At 48.3% G+C, this 23510-nt stretch overlaps 3 protein-coding genes across 5 annotated transcripts; all 3 read left to right on the plus strand.

The window, feature by feature from the left end:
• The first annotated feature begins 1592 nt into the window (after window positions 1–1592).
• On the plus strand, window positions 1593–2803 carry LOC130540132 (rho-related GTP-binding protein RhoV-like). Its single transcript, XM_057059058.1, has 3 exons — window positions 1593–1921; window positions 1996–2054; window positions 2133–2803. The coding sequence occupies exons 1-3, from the start codon at window positions 1747–1749 to the stop codon at window positions 2568–2570; spliced, it is 672 nt and encodes a 223-aa protein (XP_056915038.1). The 5' UTR covers window positions 1593–1746; the 3' UTR covers window positions 2571–2803.
• Window positions 2804–3509: 706 nt separating this feature from the next.
• LOC130540168 (zinc finger FYVE domain-containing protein 1-like) lies at window positions 3510–10262 on the plus strand. The gene is made up of 11 exons (XM_057059135.1): window positions 3510–4907; window positions 4998–5502; window positions 5608–5822; window positions 5910–6016; window positions 6089–6197; window positions 6283–6380; window positions 6458–6575; window positions 6641–6811; window positions 7018–7198; window positions 7305–7418; window positions 8017–10262. Exons 1-11 carry the CDS (start codon window positions 4395–4397, stop codon window positions 8247–8249), a joined length of 2364 nt encoding a protein of 787 aa, XP_056915115.1. The 5' UTR covers window positions 3510–4394; the 3' UTR covers window positions 8250–10262.
• A 214-nt stretch (window positions 10263–10476) lies between these two features.
• On the plus strand, window positions 10477–23187 carry LOC130539993 (zinc finger protein DPF3-like). Of its 3 annotated transcripts, XM_057058803.1 has the most exons (12): window positions 10645–11574; window positions 15540–15700; window positions 15881–15988; window positions 17700–17827; window positions 18237–18329; window positions 18432–18492; window positions 18785–18826; window positions 19203–19343; window positions 19974–20087; window positions 20161–20889; window positions 21436–22827; window positions 22905–23187. In XM_057058803.1, exons 1-10 carry the CDS (start codon window positions 11513–11515, stop codon window positions 20319–20321), a joined length of 1071 nt encoding a protein of 356 aa, XP_056914783.1. In that variant the 5' UTR covers window positions 10645–11512; the 3' UTR covers window positions 20322–20889; window positions 21436–22827; window positions 22905–23187. The 3 variants fall into 3 exon arrangements, with proteins under 3 accessions (XP_056914784.1, XP_056914783.1, XP_056914782.1); XM_057058804.1 differs by lacking the exon at window positions 10645–11574 and adding an exon at window positions 10477–10591 and having other exon boundaries at window positions 21436–23187; XM_057058802.1 differs by having other exon boundaries at window positions 21436–23187.
• The last annotated feature ends 323 nt before the right edge of the window (window positions 23188–23510 follow it).

The raw sequence follows: 23510 nt of genomic DNA on the forward strand, positions 1-23510 counted from the left end.
CTGCGTCCAAGCCTGTGGTGATAAAAGTGGCCATTGCAGGAAAGGCAGTCTTTGGAAATGTAGATATTTAAAAACCTTTTCCTGTGTTTGACATTTACCTTGGATTAAGGAACAGCATTGTAACACACAGCTGCCAGGGCTGCAGCACATGTGTGTGTGTGTGTGTGTGTGTGTGTGTGTGTGTGTGTGTGTGTGTGTGTGTGTGTGTGTGTGTGTGGTGTGTGTGTGTGTGTGACCAGATGTTGTCCTTTTACCAGAGGGAATAAACTCTGTCACCCACATTGCAGGTGGTGGGAAAAGGGGGGAGAGAAAGGTACAAGAGAACGAGTGAGAAACCACGACAAACAGGAACCAGAGACCTTACAACACAATGCTCCCAGAGTTTCCTGCAGGCTCACACAAATAAGGAACAACGCTGTTTAAAGCAGTTTTTCAGCCTCCCGACAATTCCCTGGTCTTAAATACTGGACCTCCCAGCTCACCCTGCACTGTTCCTGGGCCACACAGCCTAAAACCGAAGGAACATTTGTAGATTGCATCTTGATAATTATTGCTATTTTTAAGCACAACCCCCGAGCACTCTGCAACAGGTCAGGGGTCAGATGCAAGGAAATTAGAATAGCTGTGTGACGACTGTTTGCGGCCTTCATCATAAGACCTGTCACCTGCGCTCATCCTGTCCTCAAAGCAGAAAACCTTACAGCTGTTCAGCTGTTCCAAGGCTCCTGCTATTTTGGGGATCTTTGGTATTTTGGTGTCTTTTGATGTTGAAGAAACAATAAAGGGTCTGCTGCAGCTTATGAAGAGGTCATTCCATCCTTAAAGAGAAACACATGGCAGAGTCTTTGTCCACAGTGTGCTGAGATGAATGCACTCTCTCGACAGTCATGGTGATTTTCAGCGTGCTGGAGGAACGGCGGGACCTTTCTGAATGAACCGGGTCACCCTGAAAACGACAGGATGAAGCCTGCATGAAGTTTCTGCCATAAACTGCAGCGACGGACGGATGTAGCAATGCCCTCTCAGCTGTGGCCTTTGCCCTTTTAATGTGTGAGAAGAGGGCTCCCTTTAGGTCTGGTTTTAGATTATTATTAATATCTGTGGTTAAAGATAATGAAATGAGATCCCTCTTAAAAACAAAAACAGCGACTCCGTGTCTCATTGCTCAATCATTTACAGGACAAGCTGTCCCAGCAACAGAACATCTTGAAGAACAACAGTTTAAGGAATTCTCAAGGATAATTCTGGAGCAACAGCGCCACATTCAGTCTAATAACGGCATTACACCCACAGTCACCACTAGAGAGGAGAACGATGAAATTATTATTTAAAGTGGTTAAATACCTGTAATTTAATAGGATTGTAATGCATTTATTTAAATAAAAACCCACAGTGTTGCCGGGTCTCCTCGATGAGTAAATATATCGACATTTCTATGAAATCGTGAAAATATACAGTAAATTTAAATATACAGTCCTGAATGAGTGGGATGGCAGGACTCGGGGAGCGGCCTGCCTTCCATCCCTCCATCTAAATCTGCATCAAACGGAAGTAGCCGTCGCAGTCTGGGGACAGCTCTTCTCTGATTGGCCGCTTTTGTTCTTTTAAATCGAGGTGTCTTCTCGCCTTTATTGGCACCACATGGGGTTCCACGGGGGCGGACAGGAGATCTGTTACAGTAAAGCCCCACTCCAGCTTGGGTTTTGCAGCGGCAGAGATAATGGAGGAGTTTCATTAAATGCATAGATGATTAAGATGGCACAGGCCTGTCAGAGACGTGACAAGACTGGCAGACAGAGGGAAGAGCTGAGCTGCATGCTGGTGGGCGATGGAGCCGTGGGGAAGACCAGCATGGTCATCAGCTACATCTTTAATGGCTACAACAGCGACTACAGACAAACGGCTTTTGACGTTTTCACTGGTGAGAGACAAAGTTCCTGTTAAGCTACCGGAGGCTTGACTCAGCAGTGAAGGTTGTTTCTGCTTGACTTCCAGGTTTGGTCCATGTGAATGGAGTTCCCACTCGCATCAAGCTGATAGACTCTGCAGGACAGGTAGGAATTTCACACCACTTCAGGGTTTCCCGCTCCAGACCTTTTCCCTCTCAGTTTTGTTTTTGTTTGGTGTTGCAGGAGGAGTTTGGACATCTTCGTTCTCTGTGTTATGCCCACGTGGACGTCTTCATCCTGTGCTTCAGCCTGGTCAACCCCGTCTCCTTCCAGAACATTGCGTCCAAGTGGATCCTGCAGATCCGAGGCGGGAACCGGACTGCTCCGATCATCCTTGTTGGGACCCAGTCTGACCTTTGCCAAAATGTCGACATTCTGATTCTCCTGGCCCAACGCGGCACCAAACCGGTGACCGAAAGCCAGGCTAGAAGGCTGGCCCGCCGGATCAGAGCCAGTGACTACCTGGAGTGTTCAGCTCTGACGCAGCACAACCTCAAAGACGTGTTCGACTCTGCTGTTTCTGCTGCCATCAAGCGCAAAGAGGTTGGGAAAAACTGTAAGAAACTCAGCATGCTAAGGCGGTTGAAAGCTTTCTGGGGGGGTAAATTGCGTTTTCTCTGATGCTGGATCAGTGAGCTGCCTGTTTGGAGAGCATTTATGAAGCACTGAGCACTGTGACCAAAGCAGCAATTTATTCAATCAATTTCAGTGCTGCTTTTGGCAGGGAGTGAGCTTAAAAAACCTTCCCCCTCTCTTCTACCTCTTGTGTTATTTTTTCATTTTTCGTTGTTTTATATGTGTGTATGTCTTCTGTTTTATTAATAAATGTGCCACTGTGTAAAGCCAAAAAACAATCCTGGTGTTCTTTCTATCCCTGTTTTATATTGAATATATTGGAAAACAGGAGGGAAACTTAACAGTGTCAGTGGGAAATTGGAGGGAAAACAGTGAGACAAATGGTCACCTACTGTTACTTTGAAGAACTCATTTACAAAACAAAAGCTATTTAAATCCAGCCTCAGCTTTATAAGACAAACTACAAAATTGGTCCAGTGGTTAGCTTAGAATCAATCGCTTACATTAAACTTTATTACAAAATTTGCAAATCGATCAATTGGGGGATGAAAGTAGGTTAAATTAATGTCTGTCCAAAAATGCTATAGACTATAAAATACAGTATATACTGGTATAAGCGAAACCCATCTGATCTATAAGATATACTGTTTGTTTGATTGTTTTAATCTCAACCTTTTCACAAATAGGTTATTACATCTCTTTTCATATGATTCGGGGGTTTGTTTTGGAACTAGCAAAAGTAAATTATTGACTTCAATCTGTCTGCTGGAAATCTAATTTAATCACAAAATGCATCGAAAATCCAAATGTTATTTCCAATCATGATTAGTACATATAAAAAAAGATGCAAACACCAAATGAAAACAAGTGGGAGCCACTGGGGCCGATGTAAAAAAAAATGCCGCGAAGGACTACATTTCCCGACATGCATCATCTCCGTTCCCTCCTCTGACCCTGTGACTGAAAATAATCTGATCAGCTGATCCGACCTGGCAACAAAATAACGTCGCTACAGAAATCTGTCAGGGAGGGGGACTGAAGAACAAAACAATGACACTGCTCGGAGGGATTTAAAAAGTGACACTTTAAAAAGACTTTTGTATACTCGGAATATCGCGGATTCCCCTTCGTTTTGACGTAAAAGACATCCGAGCTTTTCGACACCGAATGCTGTTGTTTTTTTTAATGTTATTTTAGTGTTGACAGACTGGAAGCTAGCTAGCTGCTCGTGAGGACGGCTGTGTAATATCATTCAAAGACACAGACGTTGCAGCTTTTCTTAATAGGATCTTAGTGAAATTGTGTGTTTTGCACCAAGAAGCCGTAAAGCGTGTATTATTTCATTGTTTATTCACCGATTTCTTCTTGCCTGCGAGCTACCGAGGGTCACTGAGCTAGCTAGCTAGCCTGTTGTTAGCGTCAACATTTGCACATTCATCTTTCCAGGGAGTGTTCTTTGTCTCGGCTGGTGAAAGCTAACACATTTTCCTCTCATCATTTCCTTCGCCTACATCAGTTAATTTATACGTGTAGCTGCAGGTTGGTGCTAACTTTGTTCGTGAACAGGATAACTGGTGGTAAAAGGATATCCAGTGTTACTCTGAAAAGACGACTGCTTCGGCTCCGTTGCCTTATTATTAATTGCACTAAACAACCTTATTAAATATCATTTACATTTTTTAAAAACCAGTGTTGTCCGTTCGTTTCTATTCAGCATTGGTACTATGCACTTGTTTTAGTCGTATTGTGCTCAGTATTCCCTCTTGTTTTACTTTTTTTTTCATTTAACTGCTGTCATAATTAACTGGTGCTGTTGTCAAAAAGTGTTACAGTGACACTTGCTCTGTATTTAGGTGTATTTAAGAAACGATGAGTGGGCATGGCTCATGTTCAGAAAAGGGAGTCAACACTAGTCTGATATGTCAAGAGAGTTATGCTTGTGGTGGGTCTGAGGAGGCTGCATTTGAGTGTGATGACTGCAGGAGCTTGCAGTGCATTCGTTGCGAGCTTGAGCTGCACAGTCAAGAGCATCTGAAGAACCACGAGCGGGTCCAGATCGGTCCTGGTCACATCCCTTACTGCGACAACTGCAAAGGAGGAAATAATGGCGAGAATGGCAAACGCCACAGGTCTGTGGTCCGCTGCCAGAACTGCAAGGTTAACTTGTGTCAAGACTGTCAGAAACGCACGCACAGCGGTGGCAATAAGAAGAAACACCAGCTCACATCTTATCCTCCCTCTTCCAAACCGGCTGTGGTCAACCCTGTCCAGGCACCTGTCCTGCAGCCTGTTCAAATGGCCGATGAGATGAAAGCCCAGAGGGCAAAGCTGCTGGAAAAGATCTCCAGTTTTCTTCTGGTTGATGAGAATGAGGAAATGCAGGTGAGTTGTGCAAAACCGTTGAATTTCCCTCTTCTTCCGATTGCATGCCTGCTTGTTGCACCATCGTTGAAACCTGTCTTCCTTTTAAAGGTTAAAGACGAAACATCATTTCTAAAACTCCTGAACTGCAACCCTGACCAGCTGCTGAAGGTGGTGTCCATCTTTGGCAATACAGGAGAGGGCAAATCCCACACGCTGAACCACACCTTCTTTATGGGGAGGGAAGTTTTCAAGACCTCTCCCACACAAGAGTCCTGCACGGTGGGTGTGTGGGCAGCGTTTGACCCCATCCACAAGCTGGTGGTCATCGACACAGAGGGGCTGCTTGGAAACAGCTCCAAACAGGGCCAGAGGACTCGACTCTTGCTCAAAGTGCTTGCGGTCTCGGACCTCATCATCTACCGCACCCACGCCGACCGACTCCACGATGATCTCTTCAAGTTCCTCGGCGATGCTTCGGACGCTTACTTAAAGCACTTCACCAAGGAGCTGAAGGCCACGACGGCCCGCTGTGGCCTGGACGTCCCACTGTCCACCCTGGGTCCCGCCGTGGTCATCTTCCACGAGACAGTCCACACCAAGCTGCTCGGTTCAGGTAAAACGCCAGCGTATATTAGGGGTCAACTCAAGGCCGTCATCTGTTTTGGGACTTTGAATCTGTTGTTTGTGATTCCTAAAGTTGTGACCACTCTCGTTTCAGACAAGTCTTCTGAGTCCGTTGATCGGCTGCTGTTGGAGCGCTTCAAGAAGCTCTCCCGTTTCCCAGAAGCCTTCAGCTCCGTCCAGTACTTGGGCACGCAGACTCTCAGCCCGCCTACCGACTTCGGCGGACTCCAGAACAAACTGGAGCAGCTGTTGGACAACAACGCCACCCGCTCCCCGCGCACCCCCGTGGTCATCTACAAAGCCCTACAGGTAGATCTACGCACAGTCAGATGTTTTTATTTACTTCCTCAGCACCTTTGTCCAACTAATTTGGTCCCGTCTGCGATTTCTCTGCAGGCGCTGAGCGAGCGCTTCAACGGAGAAATCACCGGCGAACTGGCGGCCAACAGCTGCTTCTTTCCCGACGAGTACTTCACCTGCTCCAGCCTGTGCCTCAGCTGTGGGTGAGTACCTTTACACGCACGCTCCTGATTTGTTATGGGAGATATTCTGAACCTTGTGCACTTTCCTCCCAGATCTGGCTGCAGAAATAGCATGAACCATGCAGGAGAAGGACTGAGCCACGAGGCGAAGCACCGCTGCCGCTACACCGTCCAGTACGATAACCGAGTGTACACCTGCAAGGTAAGCTGTGGGGTCTGTCTGCGTCCTGCTGACCTTTGTTCCACGTGGAAGAGAGGTCACGTCTTTATGTTCTACCTCACTTCAGGCCTGCTATGAGGGAGGAAAGGAGGTCATAGTGGTCCCGAAGACCTCGGCTTCCTCAGACTCTCCATGGCTGGGCCTCGCTAAATACGCCTGGTCCGGGTACGTCGCAGTGACCTTCAGGGTCGTTTTGAAATGGCCCAAAGTTCTTGTTTTAGTCAAAACTTCTGTCTGCACAGGTATGTCATCGAATGTCCCAATTGTGGAGTGATTTACCGAAGCCGTCAGTACTGGTACGGGAACCAGGATCCTGTGGACACGGTGGTCCGAACTGAGATCAAGCACGTGTGGCCGGGGGTAAGAAACCTGCAGCTTAACCATCTAATCGTGGCCACGGGTGACTCTCTTCTTTGCTCCTGCAGTCGGACGGCTTTTTAAAGGACAACAGTAATGCGGCGCAGCGTCTTCTGGATGGAGTAAACCTTGTGGCCCAGTCCGTGTCGGAGCTCAGCGTCAAGCCTGCCAAGGCTGTCACGTCTTGGCTGACAGACCAGATTGCCCCGGCCTACTGGAAACCCAACTCCCTCATCTCGGTGAGTGACACGCGCAGCCCCACCCGCCTGCCACCCGCCTCCTACAGCCAAGTCAACACTTTCCTGACCTCAGACATGTTTACTGGCTGGCTCGCCACAGCTCTTACGCAATCTTACGTGCGCAGGTCACAAGATAAAAGGCTTCAATAGCTCTGGGTTGATGGTCAGCAATGCGTTATGATGCCGTTTGTCGTTTTGTGTCCAAGGTGTGCCATAAATGTCACACAGTCTTCCAGGACAACGACACCAAACATCATTGCCGTGCCTGCGGGGAGGGCTTCTGCGATGGCTGCTCTTCCAAATCCGCGCCTGTGCCCGAGAGAGGCTGGGGTCTTGGCCCTGTCAGAGTGTGTGACGTCTGCTTCGAGCAGAGAGCCGCGTACGCAGGTACACTCATTTTGTAATGTCAGATGTCACAGTGTGTAAATATTTTCCTTTGGATCCCCTTTTAACCTTTGGTGGAAGTCGGCTAAAGAAAAGACCTTTTTTGCAGAGCTACTGAAGGAGGAGCTGGAAGAAGAAGAAGGTGGAACCCTCGCCAGGAAGGTTGGAGAAGCAGTCACCAACACCATAGGGGTTGTAGTCACTGCTATTGACATCCCACTTGGTGAGTGTTTCCAAAAACAAGACCTATAAACGAACCTTATGTAATGGAAATACATGACCCAGTAAAACGAGTAAATGGAGTCGACGCCCCCTAGTGGTGGATATATAGAATGGACCACACACGCTGCTGTAAACCAACACTCTTTAATTTAATTTATCCTGGAAAAATAGCTTCTTATGAGATGTCTGGGGTTAATTTTATCAGAGCAATAAAATAAATTGCAAGTTCAAGTACTCAAACTGGGTTGGAAAAACATATTTACAAATACATATTTTCTGCTGTAACGTGTAATTTCCCCGATGTGGGATCAATAAAGTTTTTTATCCTTATCCTTTAGATGTGTGCTTACTAATAGATCTACCTCCACCTTGAAACAACAAAGAAAATTCTATTATTTGTATATTATTTTAACAGATTTGGAGGTTAGCAATTTTCTTAGTTTTCATAGATTAGCTCTAAGCCATCAGACAGGAAGTGAAATTACACGTATTTCCTGAAATGTGGAGCTGCTCCTTGAAATGTGTGACCTGTTAACTGAGAAACAAGTGCAGTAAATGTTAGCTCAGTGTATTTATGCCTCTCTACGCGTCCCTCGTAGGCCTAGTGAAAGACGCCGCCCGTCCTGCCTACTGGGTGCCCGACCAGGATATCCTGTCCTGCCACAACTGCCGTCGTGAGTTCACTGCCAAGCTGTCCAAGCACCACTGCCGCGCCTGTGGCCAAGGAGTGTGCGACGACTGCTCGCCGGAGCGTCGGGCCGTGCCCTCGCGGGGCTGGGACCACCCCGTGCGCGTGTGCGCGAGCTGCAACCAGAAACCGGGGGAACTTTAACACGGACCGTCTCCCCCCTGCAGAGCTCGGAGAGAACCACCTGCTCGGTCAGCTCGCAGTCTGTCACTGCTTTACCTCCGTTCCTCTCATGGCTCTGTCTCGTCTGCTAAAGGAAGCTTTTTGGGCATAAACACAGTAGCCGTTTGGGAGGATTTCAGCGTTCCTGTGGCCTTTATAGAGCAGCCAGAACATGAGTTAACGTGACTGAGTGTCAAATCTGCATTTTCACTCTGGTTAATCACAGAATATTTAGATTCCTATTAACACAGATCCTTAATTTTATGTTACATAAAGCTGTTGAGCTATTTTTCTACTATCTAAAAAATATTTAAAGAATATTAGTTGGGAGGGTAGCTGTGTTTAGGTTGTAGTATTTCTCATTTTGAAGCGTTGTTTTCCTCATGTGACAAGGAGATATTTTATATCTGTGCAGGTATGACAGCAGCTCCCATTGCATGCTGTGTTGTGACGTTTTAGGTTTTTGCACTAAGCCTTTTTTCAGCTGTTCTAGGCTGTTGCTTACGCCCATGGCTAAAATCCAGATATTCCACTGATCAAACTGTCTGTCGCATATTGAGCTGAAGCAAACAGGAAGTGGCGTCGGTGGAAATCTGTGGTGCCAAAAATCATTCAGGGTTAGGGTTTGACGTAGAATCACGTTGGAGGAGCGGGAGCTTTTAAACGTTGAGAGTCATTTATGTATTGATGATAAAACAAATATATACCTACTTAATAGCGCTCCTGCATGCATGACAGTCTGATTAATCCATGGCCTTTTGCTGCTCAGAGGAGCGTTCCTGAACAAACCCGGACCACCCCTTTCTACCCCAGCAGCGTCTTTCCACGCACGCATGTACCATGAAAGTGTGCTTCTCTCCCTGAACGCATTTGTTTTAATTGCTTTATAAATATTTGCATTCGCTGCCTACTTCATTAGCACTGAATGAATAATGCTGAGACCAGTTTTGATGCCTGAAGGTGGCCAAACAGGATCAGGACTTCTGACAAAGGTCAACACATCAAACTGTGTCTGTAATTGACACATGTACGTGTTCCTGTTTTGACATGAGTTACTGTATGACTATTTATATTCTTTGTAGTGACTGTACAGGAATCGTCCTTGCATCCCATATTGTGTACGCCTTAAACTCTCTCTTGTTTTTGTTTTTTTAAAAATCAAAATTCGATGCTCAAATGCGGCAGTGAGGAAAATATTGATCCGCTCACGGTGAATCAGAGCTTTGACCTGTCTTGATTTGACCGTTTTTTTTAATATTGTTGGGGTTTTTTTGTTTTTTTGAGTAAGTGTTCCGGCCACCACATCTGGATGTCGTACAAAGCACAAGGGGATGCCTTCAACACACGCGCCTGTGCGTTATCGTGAACCCTGACCGCAGAAGGGGGGGTGGGGGTCTTTGTCGATTGTAATCCGTGTAGATAAAATGAGTTCTCGCCGTGCTCCTGTGGAAGTTCTCGATGGCTGGTGTCGAGGTGTTGTGCTTGCCTTGTTTCCAAATACAGTAGGTTTTATCTGTGTTATGAGTGTTACATCACCACGCACGCCCTTCTCAGGGGGCCCCCTGACGTTGCACGGTATAGAGTAGAAACACCACGATAGATTGTTGACTCTAATGCAGTCATTTTCTTCAACTATCCTTTTATAAATAAAGCAGGATCGGTCCGTTACAGAGCTAACACGGCGTGACAATGTGTGGATTTTTGCTGAACTGATGGAATCCTTGTGTAATAATAAAGTTGCATCAGCTGCCATTAGTCAACAACACCATGTAGAACTGCCTCCATGTCTTCAGTGTGTGTTTGTGTGCTTAACTCCCTGTATGCAACCGCTTATTTGTACTGTATGTGGGAGGAACAGATCTTGTGCACAGCCAGCCTTCCATTCCTCTCCAGCACTGCAGATTCAGCTAAACTGAGGGGAGGAAAAAATATATCTGGTGCTTTATCGATGACGATAAATGATTTATAATTATCCTAATAAATGATTAAACACAAGCCTCCATGTGGACACTGTGTAGGTTTTGTCCTCTGGCGCTGCTGAGCGGAAGCGCACCTCAGGTGCCTCAGAGTGCCACTCAGGTTCTCCTCAAGAGTCTGTTATTCTGTTACAATAGGAATACAAGGGAAAACCCTTTAAAATAATTTTGACAGTTTACCCCAGGAGGCCACGCCCCTTCCACCTCTCCCGCAACGCTATTGGCTGGTGGAATTCAGCCCGAGCTCTGATTGGTCCGCCGCCGTAGGTTTCCCTCAGAACTGCAAGACGCCGATATTGCGTTACATTGTAGCAAAATGGCGGCTGCCATTCAGAATCCACTAAAAGCGTAAGTAATTTACACATTTAGGAAATTTCTGATGAATTAATTTGGTGCAAACTGGTAGGATAACAACCGCCTGCCCGCGCATGCCATTTCCGGCCGTGTGCATACGCCGGATCAAACTGTCTGAATTCATTTTGTCTACTTCTTGCATGGCAAAGTAGCCTCGTATACTTCTTTTATCCCGCAAAGATTCTTAACGTTAAATCCTTAATGTGTGCCTGACATTTTCACCGCATGCGGAAGAGCTGTTCCACCGCGCCGCTGCACTCCGCGCACGGCAGAATGTCGCCTTTCCTGGCATGTTAATTTATTTAAAAAAAATAAAAAAAACTGTCGACAACGTGCCTCCACGCAGCTCCGAAGAACTCAAAGCCGATTTTGTTCGTGCTGGCGGACGGAATATCATCGGCCGAGCCGGTGAAAGTCGACCGTAGTTGGCGTGAATTGCCGACATGTCAACTTTGGCTCCGCCGAGCGCAGACGTGGTCAGGACCCGGTAACGCAGACGGAGGCAGAGAAAGGCGTTTTTGCGTGCACGAAATGGACTGAAGTGGCGATTGGAGCCGGTTTTTGTCCGAGAGTCCGAACAAAGCTCGTTTTTATCGCCTAACTTCAAAGAACCGCTCCACCTTTTTCTCCGTTTGGCCCCTCTTTGTTCTGCCGCTTCACCTTCCGCTCAACTCGCGCACAGATGAACCCACATTTTTGGTTGCTTTTTATTCTCCCGGCGCTCAATTCAACCGGGTGATGGTGTGGCGATCAGCCGGAGGCGACATTTAGCATCCAGCTTATGTCGGTAGGTGCCGAGAGCATCGTGGCCGGGCTGGGACTGTGGAGGTAGGGGCAGGCGTTCCGCTGTACCTTTAAGTGGAGGAGTGCTGGAGATTAGCCTGGTCCAGGATCCGGGGCCCATCTGTCAGAGAGATGCTCCGACAGGGAGGGAAGTGTTGGCCACAACCAGTAGAACCATCTGCTCCTCCACAGAGGTACCTTTGCTTGCACCTCGGTGGACTTTCACACGCAAGGCTTCGGACACTTGCACTTCACCCACACTGTTGATGTTGTTGTGACACTGTTGCTGCCTGCAGGAGTGGTGGGTGCAGAATAAAAACACACCTCCTTTTCTTGCCTTTGAAACTCTATTTTTCCTCTCCAGCGGTCCAGATATGCATGGCTCCTGCAGGAGGCTCTGCATGGTGGATGAATGCTAATTTTGTTTGTGTTTGTGTGTTTGTGGCATGAGTGCAGTTTAGCCGCCTTCCACAGGGGATTTCCTAATACAATCACAGCCTGAGCAGCACAGCACAGCACTTGATGTTAAAGTGCACGCCATAAATGCTTAATGAACAATCCGCTCCCTTGCAGCTCCCGCTCTTTTGCCGGTTTGACGCCGATCTTTGGTTTGAAATCGTCGGCCATTGCTGGGATGTTTATTTCATTGTACCTTTTATGGGACCCCTTCCCATCCCCAGGTCGAAACGAGCCGAAGTTTCCGTCTGATCTGGTGCCCGTTTAAGCATTCTGATGTGGAATGTCTCCTTGTCGTAAATTGTGCTTAATGAAGTGTGTCAGAATGCTATAATAAGCCTCTGTCTTGGGTTTCTGACTCCATTTCACACGTTTGTCAGATTATAATTAGTCACACTCGGCACTAATTGGTTGGTGCTCTCGTGGACCAGTTTGACCTTCTTTTCTTTTTTTCTTTTTTTTCTGTCTTTGAATTAAGGTGATTCACTTGAGGGAAATGAAAGTGGTTTGACTTTGGCGGTGGAGGATGGAGCACGCCAGCGTGTCTGTGCGTGAGGCCCGTCCTGTCCCTCTTGTGAGCCCAGGCAGACAGTAATCTCTAGAATCTCATGATTAAATGGGCTCTGGAATATTTGATTAATCAAGGAGCTCATAAATCTGCTCATTAAAGGCGTAGCCCAGCTGGTGGTGGTGGTTTGACACGTCTTCTAGGCACAGCTGTGCTGATGTTACATCGGCGAGATGTTTGGACTGATTCAGGAGAGTTTGTTTGTACTCTCACCCCGACTGTTGCTGATTGGTGTTGTCAGGGTTGTTGTCAGGTTGCAACCCCCCTCCCCAGTGCTCTCTTATGTGGTAGCTCTGGCTTCCTGTGAAGCATCTGTGCGCCTGCAGGTCTGAGCACACCCCCAAACCAGTTGTCGTTGCAGGTTTTTCACTGTTCGGTCATGCATGTCGGCGCCCTGTGCCCTGTGAGTTTCGCTGTAGCTGGTGAAGTTTCAAACTCTAAACGTACGTCAAGTCTACCGTGGAGCTTATCATTATTTATCAGTTGGCCACGGGGCTGTAAGAAACACGCCAGCGTTGCATTGAATAATCCAGACGTTGTCTTCACCACCTCACCACCACCCCCCGCCCAGTAGCAGCTGAACACATGAAAGTTGACGTTTACGTCATTAATCTGTCCTTTGTCACCAGCGTAAAAGTGACTAAATACCGCAAGTGCTTGTGAAACCGAGGGGAGGGGGTGGGGGGGCCGCAAAGATGCCATTTAGAAAGTGTTTTGCATATGAAACAAATCGCTGCGGTAAGGCTGAGGGTGTTGATATGCCAACAGTGCTACAAGTGTCCTGAAGTCAAGTAAAGGATAATAAATCTCCCATTTCAGCAGCATATAAATATGCAGCTATCATAAACCTTAATGTTATTTTTAACTGTTGGCATTCAGTCAAGGAACATTAGCCATCTGTCAGGTTATTTTTAAGGATATTAAGCAGTTAGCGTTGATGCTAATAATAAAACAACTACCATTAATGTGGCATCTAGCCAACGCAGCCAAACAATAAACAAAAATGTATTTTCTACTTAAAGGTACCTCACACCATGTACTATAGATAAACAGATTAGATTTTTCCATCCATCTCTGCTATGTTGGTATCAGATTCCTGGGCCTGAGCCGAGTTTTAGTTCTAGAAAGTGGAGTGCTGTTTGGTTTGAGGCAAATGATCTCATTAAAGGAAAAGATGCATGCAAAAAAAATGCTAACTACTAATTTAGGAAAGAGCTTGAAGACAGGAGCTCCAACGTGTTCAGTAGATCTGAAGAAGAAAGAAACACCAGCAGGTCTTAAAGAGCGATTCTAACGGTGCAGCGAGCTCCTCCCACTCCGCTGCACGCACCTCAGCTTCTGGAAGGTGGGAGCGGTCCGACGGCGACCTGTAACGCATTTTTACATTTTGATGTAAAAGTTACTATCGGCTAGAGCACGTTTTAATCCGCCTGGCATTAAAATGTGGGCGGCAGCCCGATCGGACGCCATCACATGAAGCACACACTAGAAAGATGTACTCTGTCCCGATCTGATGAATGGCTTCAGAAGTGGGTCAGGACCACATTTAACAAGGTTATAAATGCGACTGGTTCTCCAATCAAACAAATCTGCGCGTGCAGTAATACGAGGAAAGATGGCTGCAGAGGCGGGATCATGAAACACAAGGATGTAGTATTGAAAGAAAGTGAGCTTGTGAGTTGAGAAGTGTGGAGATTTCCTTCTCCAGCAGCTCAAGAGTAAAAGTGAATGGCCAGAATTTTAATGCCAGGTGTAAAAAGGATGTTTTGGGAAGGAAGAGAAAAAGGGGGGGCCTCCAGGATTGTTGTAGAGTGCATGTGCGACTCCCAGTGCGTGGCCTGTCACTTGTTACAAGTGTCAGGAAGATGTCGCGCCTGAGCCGACACCTGCTGCTGTGGGTTGTGGGTGTCGCTGATGGAGAGCTTGTCATCGCGCTGACAGTCAGCAGCCTCCTCTGCCCCCCCTCCAGTCCCTGCCAGTTCCATCCGAGCTGCAACGTTTCCCCCCCGAATGTGTTTTTTTGGTGGTCGAAAAACTTGTTTTTACTGCCACAATGGAGGGGGGGTGCGCCGGGTTGACTCGGGGCCAGCGCACTCGGGTAAACCGACACTTGACGCTGCCCCATCCGAGCCGCTTGTTGATATCGAGGAATCAGGCCGGTGCCAAACGCGTCTGCGCACGAGTCTGAGAAATACACTTTCTGCATTTTATGAGAGCGGGAATCATTTTTACAAACAAATCATTCATCCTTTGAAAGATATTCTTTATTGAGCGAGTAGTAAAGACCCCATTTACGACCGTTTGGAGCTGTGATGTCTCCTGTCTGCCTGTGAATCCGCTCCGTACCTGTTTACTCAGTCGCACGCCAGCACCGAGGCTGCCTTTTCCCGGCGGCCTCTAACACTGTGGCATTGTCTGAACCACAGAGCAGCTGTTTGTTTTGGGTTTTTTTTTTTCCTGCTGTTTTTTTGCAGGACAACATTCCAAAGATAGCTGTTCATCTGCTGGACATCATGTAATCAAGGGGATGTAAAGATAGAGGAGGAGGAGGAGGAGGAGGTCTGGGTGGGATCACGGAGGAGCTCCTGTGCTTAAGATTCAGAGCTAGACTGCAGCCGGCAGCTCATTATTTTCACTCTGAAATGGCTGTGATTAAGACCATGTGGTAGAGCTCGGTCGCACATATGCGGCCCCGATCGCGCCAGGAGAAGCGCTATCTTTCCTTAGACCTGCTGAAGATGTGGTGGCGCCGGCCTCCTGCTGAAGTGGCCTGCGCGTTGTGATTTTGGAGCGTTGGCACGTACCGTCCTTCTGTGATACAGTCAAATCCGAACCTGCCCTTGTGCTAGGCGCTCTGCTGAGATTAATTAAGTAGGCTAATTACCATACCAGGCATGTGGCAGCGATTGAGGGCTTGAATGTGAAATATCCTCCCCCATTTCACTGAATATTAACTCTGAAACCCCCACAGGGGGCTGCCAAAATCTCAGTGGTGCTAAGAAAGTAACACTAAAGTGTGAGAGTCTTCTTCTGCTAATCAGTCATGTGTGTCACTGATCAGGCATGTGACCCCCCCCCACCCGAGTCTGTGGGGGAGGTCACATGGGCGACTGACCTGACGCCGCTCTCCCACAGGTTAGGCGACCAGTTCTACAAGGATGCCATCGAGCAGTGCCGCAGCTACAACGCCCGTCTGTGCGCCGAGAGGAGCGTCCGCCTGCCCTTCCTGGACTCGCAGACCGGCGTGGCCCAGAACAACTGCTACATCTGGATGGAGCGCCACCACCGAAGTCCCGGTGTGTGTGTGTGTGTGTGTGTGTGTGTGTGTGTGGGGGCACGCAACATTTACATCACACAGCTGATGACTGGTCTGCTGTGATGTAACAAAACCCTGACACATTTTAGCCCCCAGTCACTCCTCTGTAGGAAAAGGTTGCTGAACCTTTGTAAAGATTGTTGTTGTTGTTGTTGCTCAGGGGTCACAGCTGGCCAGATGTACACCTACCCCGCCCGCTGCTGGAGGAAGAAGAGACGGCTGGAGAACTCCACCGACGCACGCCTGGGAATCTACGGCCTCCATCTCGGTAAACCCTGCTTGTCCACCCACCTGGCCGTCGCTTATGCCCCCCCCCCACCCTCCTCCAGCCCATGTGATCGCTTGTGACGATGCTAAAACGCGCGGCGCTCTGGTCGGAGGAGGCTGCCAGCCATTTTTCACAGGATGAAATGTGGCTGTGTTCGCTGGCTGCTAAACTTGTTTTGCACGAAGAAGAACACGTAATTAGATTTGCCGCTGCTGGGAGCAGCCAGACAGACTTCAGCCACTGAAGACAGTATTTAATAAATGTTATGGAATAGAGTTTGGGCTTCTCCGGCTCACTCGACACATTTACCCTCTCCTCCATCATCCTGTCTCGTCGTTGCCGTCTCTCCTGATTGATTTTCGCCTCTCGCTGTTCTCTCCAGGTTTCTGTGTGTTGCCTAAGTAACTGGTCGGCGCTGTACCCGTAGCTTGGGTACCCAGTGGGATGTAGGCTATCCTCCAGAGTGCTGGAAAAGATAAATTAAGGGACGGATCATCACGGAAACTTTCTTTCTTTTCGGGATTTGGTGGAAATGTGTTGTGAAGCCAGTCGTGATTAAGTGAGCAGAAATGCCGGTTCTGGAGCTCTGCAGTGCACAAGGGCAGATTTCCAGGCCTGGAAAGAGAAACCAGGACGGAGGGAGCGCATGTGAAGCGAGCCTTTGTTTTTCAGGCACATCCCATTGTCGGCTATTGTTTTCCACCGAGACCCGCCGCCACCCCTCAATCCCGTCCCTCCTCCGGCTACAGCAGAATGAGCGCCGTCTCTAAGGGCCTCGCGGCGGAGGAGGAGGAGTGGGGGAGGGGGGTGGTCGTACCCTGATTTAACCCGGAGCCTGTGTGGAGCGCATTGTGCGGCTGGCCAGAGGTGGCCGGAGGTGGCCGGCTCAGAGCAGCAGAGTCTGCCTCGCTGACGGTGAGCTGGAGACTGGGGCTGCATGCAGAATCAGCTCCCCGCTGCAGGCTGCTGTCGGCTCTATTTTTAGCCCCCCCCCCACAGCTCCCATGGGTGAGGAGGGAGGGTGGGGGCTGTCTCGTCGCAGAGTTGAAAGTCAACGTGCGCAGACACAATGGTGAGGGGCCGCCGCCACCGCATGAAGGAGAGGCCCGTTTTAGCAGCCCTCCTCACGACTACCTTGGCGGCGCTGCTCCCACGATCAATATTCTGCAGAGGTCTGTCTGGTGGGTGCAGCGCCGCCACGGAGGACTCGCAGCAGTCGGCGAGGCTTTGAAGTTTTTCCAGGCATCTACAAAGAATCCGGGCGGCCACGAAGCGGTCCGCAACGTGCAAATACAACCCGCAGACCCGACTCGCTTTCAAAACTCCGTGTTTGCTCTGCTTTGTCTGCTCCAACCTGCTCGCCTCCCACGATGTTTGTTCAGCGGTTCAGCTCGCCGTGGAAGACCCCCTCGTCCCGCGTTCAGGTGAACGCAAGAAACTAGAAACTAGTTGAGATTCCTGGGGACCAACTCGGCCCCAGCCTGCACAGCACAGCACTGTCAGGCGTTCGGTGATGACGGAGCAGTTTCTTTCAGAGTGAAACCGCAGGTTTTTGTGGGTTTTTTTAGAGTAAATGGTGACAGACAAGGGTAAAAATATCAGAGCTTTTTCTGTAGTATGAGTGCAAGAGAGGTTGCATCTAACCGGCCACAGAGCTTCTGTTTCATGATGAACTTTACTTAAACTGCCTTTGTTTTTTTGTGCCGTGCAGGTGGGAGTCTCATGACCAAGGATTCTCTGCCCTCCCAGAGTACCACCCTGGAGGCCCTGCTAAGAGGAGAGGGCCTGGACAGGAGGAATAACTCCAAGAACGATGAGGAGAGCCTGCTGGAGATCCAGGTGCGTTCTGTGAGAAGGGGCCCAAAGCCTCGACCGGCAACGTGGGTCAAACGGTGGAGGTCTGCCCAAACGGGCCCCCACTGCCAAGTTTATCCAGCTGACCTGCAGGGCTCATTAGCTCAGTGTAGCTTTGAGTCCTCATTCACTGATGAACGTTGCATAATCGCAGCAATAAAGAGTTCAGCCGTGACGACACGAACCACAGCCATGGTTACTGCATGCCTCCATCTCAGATTTATATTGTTTCATCCCGTGTCAAGACACTTTTACAACCATTTGTGTGAGCCTTATTCACAGAGGAATGTATAGGAATTGATTTAGAGCGTTGTCAGCCTGGAACAAAGGGGGGGTTTAAAGGAAATGGGAACATTCGCATTCTTCAATCGTGACCGGAAGCTGTTTGTTACAGAGAGTTCTGGAGGCAGACGCAGCCGAAGACGCCTTCGACGACGACGACTACGAGGTGGACACTCCAAAGAGGAGGCATCGAGGCAAAGGAAGAGTGAGTGGGGGTCATCAGTCGTCTCAGGGGTCATGCGGGAGGTCACGGGGACGCGTGGATGCATGTTCTGCAGAGAGTCACAGTCTGGATGTTTTTCCTCAGGGTCGAGGTTCAGGCCGCAGGAGGGCCGATGCAGACGACGACAAGCCATATATCTGTGACAGTAAGTAGAGATTTAAGCTGGTGTTCATCCACTCACTCCTGTTGTCGGCCAAAGCTGGTCCCGTTCTTGTTGCTCCTGCTACATTCCTGGTTGTGTTTTCCTGGAATGTGGTTGTTAATGCTTTGCAGCCATTTGTGAGGGAAGGAATAGTTAAAGGGGCAATTAGCCAGGTGGGAAGTATCTTGTAGCTTCAGTTTTATAGGTGAAAACAGGATGAACAGGAGGTTCCGTTCTAGTTGTTTGTGGATTTTACTCACGCGGCTCTTTCTCTCCTCGTTGCTTTCCGTTTCAGACAGATACAAACAGAAGCAGAACTCCAAATCTTCCACGTCAGGTACTTTGATTTGCTGACTTGCTTCTTGTTTCGATAAACTGTTGACTTGCGGCGCAGCAATATTGATTTGGCCCCTATATTATCTTTCTTTGCTCAGTTGTTATTGTCTGTTTTGACTGCTGGGATCAGATCCCTGAGGGCCTTCTGTTCTCATATGTGAGATTTGTCTCATTTAGACCTTGCAACGCTTGTTTAATCTTACTTTGAATGCTAACTTAAATTGCCTTCAGCTATTTTTGTTATTTCTGCGAGGCTCTTCAAACTGAGTGATTTATGTGATGATTTCATGACAGTAGAAGCATATTGAGGGCTTAATTCAGAACAGCTGTCCAAAAAAAAGTCATTTTACGAAGCGAACATCTGTCTTCTGCTGCAGTCTACGCGAAGCGCTACAGAAACCGCACAGGACTGAGCTACCACTACACCCATTCCCATTTGGCGGAGGAGGAGCGAGCCAGGGGGAGGGGCTCCGTGGTGTCCAGATCCCCGTCTGCACAACAGACCGACAGACACAAACGTAAGTCAAAGTGAGACATCCCGCAAGAAGTTTTCAAAAATGTGGGGGGGGGGACTCGCTCGTAACTCAGAACGATCCACTGCGACTGTACAGAGTAGAGCAGATCTGAGCTGCTGCAGGACAACGTTCTACCACTTAAACACTTTTCACAGCTTAAAGGCATCGCCTACAAATCATCTCCTACGTTGAGGTAAAGGAACTGCTGCTCAAACCAGCCATTGCTGCTCCAGGACCTTCTTATGGGGCCAGTTCCACAGCCTGTACTTCTACAAAGAAGCTCTAAGCTTCATGCTCTTTCCAGCCTGTAGATGTTACAGACGCTCCTCTGTGCTGGTAGAACGTCTGATTTTTAGATGGGAGATTGAACTGTCTTTAATATTATTCAAGCCTGATCCTGCGACTGTTTTCTTTTAAAACTCCTCATCTGTGGCTAATTTACAGTTCAGTCCTTTTAATTTTTTCATGTATCACAGGTTTCATGTGATGACAATGATCTAATATTCAAATAAAATAGAGAGAAAAGTGCAAAGATAAAACCTAAAATGAGACTGATTTGAAGGAAGTACAGGGATTCTGTGCCATGCAGGTGTTCCTTCTACCTTCTGAGTCCATGTCCGGTTCTTCCTGTAGGTCCGAAGGGTCCAGGTGGGATGAGCATCCCCAACAACTACTGTAGTAAATGTCACGGCGCTAACAAGAAAATGGCTAAATCTGGGCTTCCCTACTCAGGATGCCAATGCACAAGTGAGTCTTTACGCTCCACAAGTCCGTGCACGAGTGTTCCGCCTGTCATGGTCCGCCCTCTCTCCCCGCGCAGCTGACGGAGGAGAGGAGAAGGAGGACGGAGCCTTCGCTGGAGCGGAGGAGCTGTTCGGCACCACCTCCGAGAGCGACACATCCACCTTCCACGGCTTCGAAGACGACGAGCTGGAGGAGCCGGCGGCGAACGGCAATGGGATTCCCAACCGTCACAGATAGAGCGAAGCTTCTAGATTTTAAAAAAAAAAGAAAAAAGAAAATCAACTTTTTTTTTTAATAAGGAATAACCTCTGGCAAAAATGTGCTGCTTCTTTTTTTTAATGTTTTTTTTTTTTGCAGAAAGCACAAAGTGATCATTTCAGGACAGAAACTCAAGTGGTATTTTATCTACTGAACATTGTTGAATAATTTATGAACCTTTTATATATAAATATATATAAGTTTTAAGGAACAACAGTCAGTGTTTTTGACTCCATGCAAAAGAGAAGGGTTTTTTTTTTCCGTCTCGGTGGAGAAGAAGGAAACTCGTGAACAAAAAACACTGGAGAAATGTAACTTTTGAAGGCTTCTATGATCCACATCGGGATGGGGGGTGGTTTAATGTCCGTACTCGAGCTGCTGTATGTTGTATCAGCGGCCACTGTGACTATGAAGGACTCTAAATCTGGATTAAACTTGTTTTGGAAACGTGAAGGAAGCGATGAAAACTGCTAAAAGAGAGCAGGAGTGATGGGAGTGAGAGAGCAGGTCCTGACAGACGCGGGGGACTCAACAAACCGGTGGGAAGGTGAGAAACAGTTTTGTTTTTCGAAAGCAACCTGACAAATTTGCTGATTTCACCAATTACACACAAGTGTTGCACAGATATTTGAGCAACACAGTTAATTAATCTGCATAATATGCTCAGAGCTCGGTGGTCGTTAAAGTGTTAAATTAGTGTCAGTATGCTCTGTGTGTGTCAGGGTGGGTTTCTCTGGGTTCTCCTGTTTCCCCTCCACCATCAAAAGCATGTGGTTTGGGTCAGCCCCCAGTGGCCATGCTGGGAGCTGGGGCGGGTCAGGACTGACCCCCTTCAGATTTCATGGTGCGATTGATGTAGGATGACAGTGAAGGCCTCTTCTTCCTGGTTGATCACATGGTCTCACTGGTGACTCCTGGAACTCCTGTTTGAATTACTCGTGTGTGTGTGTGTCTGTGTGTGTGTGTGTCTGTCTGTGTCTGCTGTGGTGGACTGGTGAGCTGTCCAGGGTGCACGTTTGCCTCTCACCCAGCAGACACTCCGACACCCCGCTGAGCGCTGATGTGATTCTCTGTCTTCTGTTTCCTGCTGTAGGAGCCGTCAGGACATCGGCACGTTGGCCAGTGAAGACGAGGGTTCTACTCCCAAACGTTGGCGCCGCCGTGACTTTGAAGGATGTGAAGTGACGAACTGAAATGGATGAACAGGCGTCCACCACTCCTCCTAATTGAAGCAAGTGGTCCCCCGGCAACGCGTATCGATCCCTCCCCAACATTTGAAACAGGAGTCCATCCCATCCCGTCCCGTCCCGTCCTCCCTGCGCTGTGCCGGAGCCCTCGTCCATGATGGGAACACTAAAGCCAGGACCTTTTGGATGGTTTGCGTGCAGCGGGGAGGGGAGGGGAGGGGAGGGGGGGTCTCCCGTCGGCCCAGCCTGCCCGCCTGCTCGCTCCCGCTCTGGTAACTGCATGTCCGCTCTGTGATCTGATGTGACACTAAGACGTCATTATCCTCATCACTGTGCCAGCCTGCTGCTCTGCACTGGAAACCAGCTCTGACAGCCATGAACCTCCAACCGGAGTGAACCATTGACCCCTGTGACCCCCCCTCCCAAGTCATAGCGACGGTGCTTAAGCCCACCACTATTACATGCACACCTCTGGACTACTGTATTGATTCTCTGACATGGATGCAGATTCCCTTTTAGCTTCTGTCTCTGTAGGGTTTTGGTCTGGGCCTCTGCATTTTTGCATCTATTCTGTTGTATGATATTTCTACGTCTTGAACTCTAATTAGGACGACTTCTTGGGTTTGCTCGGACTGTATTTGATACCTCTGGTCCCGATCAGGTGCACAGTTGCCACCAGTACTCAGGCATCGTTCATTTCCTCTGAAGTTGATTGTTATTCCACATAGCTCCGGTTCTCGTGATTGTATTCGCTCGACTCGGAGGGACGGCAACACAAGGATTCTGTTATAATCCAGTAGGAAACGCCGCAATAACAAGCTTTTAACTTTCTGTCCGGGCTCTGCTGATTCTGGCCGCTGGCCAGGCAAAAACCACCCTCTGCTTCCTTTCTGAAAATCATCGGAGCATCAATATTCCAGCAGAGACGCCGCTCTGACCAGATCCTCGTACCCGGTGAGGAGTGAAATCCCCGCCTCTGACAGTTCCTACAGTGCTTCACAGCAGGCCTAATTGCTTTATGATTATTTAGATGGTGCTTGGAGTCGCGGTTGCACATACTGTAAGATATCTGTGTCCTTCCGTGTGATCGACTATCTCAGCAGATTAATAATAACCACTCCGTTCCTGAAGCCAACATCGATCCTGTGTATGTGCTTGTTCGTTCACTCCCCTCAGGGACCATCTACACTGCAGTTCATTTTTGTTATACACACACACACTTATAAGGACCAGAGACTTCTCAATTATCGTGTGTTTCTGCAGGAAAACTGGGTCCTTAATCTTCTGAAGCCATCCTAGTAAGTGAAAGCATGCCTCATCGATCCTAAACCTGCTTTAATGTTACTGACAGACTCGGTGTGGTTCTGAACAAAAGGTCTGAGACGCCTGCTCGATATTGTGTCAGCAATCATGGATCGTGCCTGTATACCTCGTCAAAGACACAGCAATAGACCCTGGTAGGCCCACGTCAAGAGGGGCGGCGGCGTGGGCGCCAGGGTGGGAAATGGAGCCAAGAGGAGATGAAATGGACAAGACTGGGGGGCATTTATTTCATCTTCAGCTGTACATACACGTCAGAGTGGAGAGGCTGAGGAAGTCCTTGTTTGCTAAACTATTTTTATTGTTCTGAAATAAAAAGCAAAGAATGGTAACGTTCACTTTTTGGGTCATTTTGAAAAGACGGCCGGGGGGTAGCCAGCCTGGAATGGATCCACTGCCGTGACCTCTCGGGCCCCGAGCTGACAAAAACAAACGGATAAAAAAAAAAACCCATTCGGGAGCGGCGCCAGTTCCAGACTGAATAGAAACTAGTTCAGCACGAAGAATCCCCAGCAGGGGAGGAAGGTATCGATTGTTGCTGCCGGGGGAATTTAAAAAATCTGGTTCGGTGTAGACAGTCGAATTTTGGCTTAGTTGGATGGCAAAAATAAATATCATGAAAGGACGACGTGCAGCATGTAGGGACAAATGATCAAAACCT

Source organism: Takifugu flavidus, chromosome 16 (assembly GCF_003711565.1).
Source record: "Takifugu flavidus isolate HTHZ2018 chromosome 16, ASM371156v2, whole genome shotgun sequence".
NCBI lineage: Eukaryota > Metazoa > Chordata > Actinopteri > Tetraodontiformes > Tetraodontidae > Takifugu > Takifugu flavidus.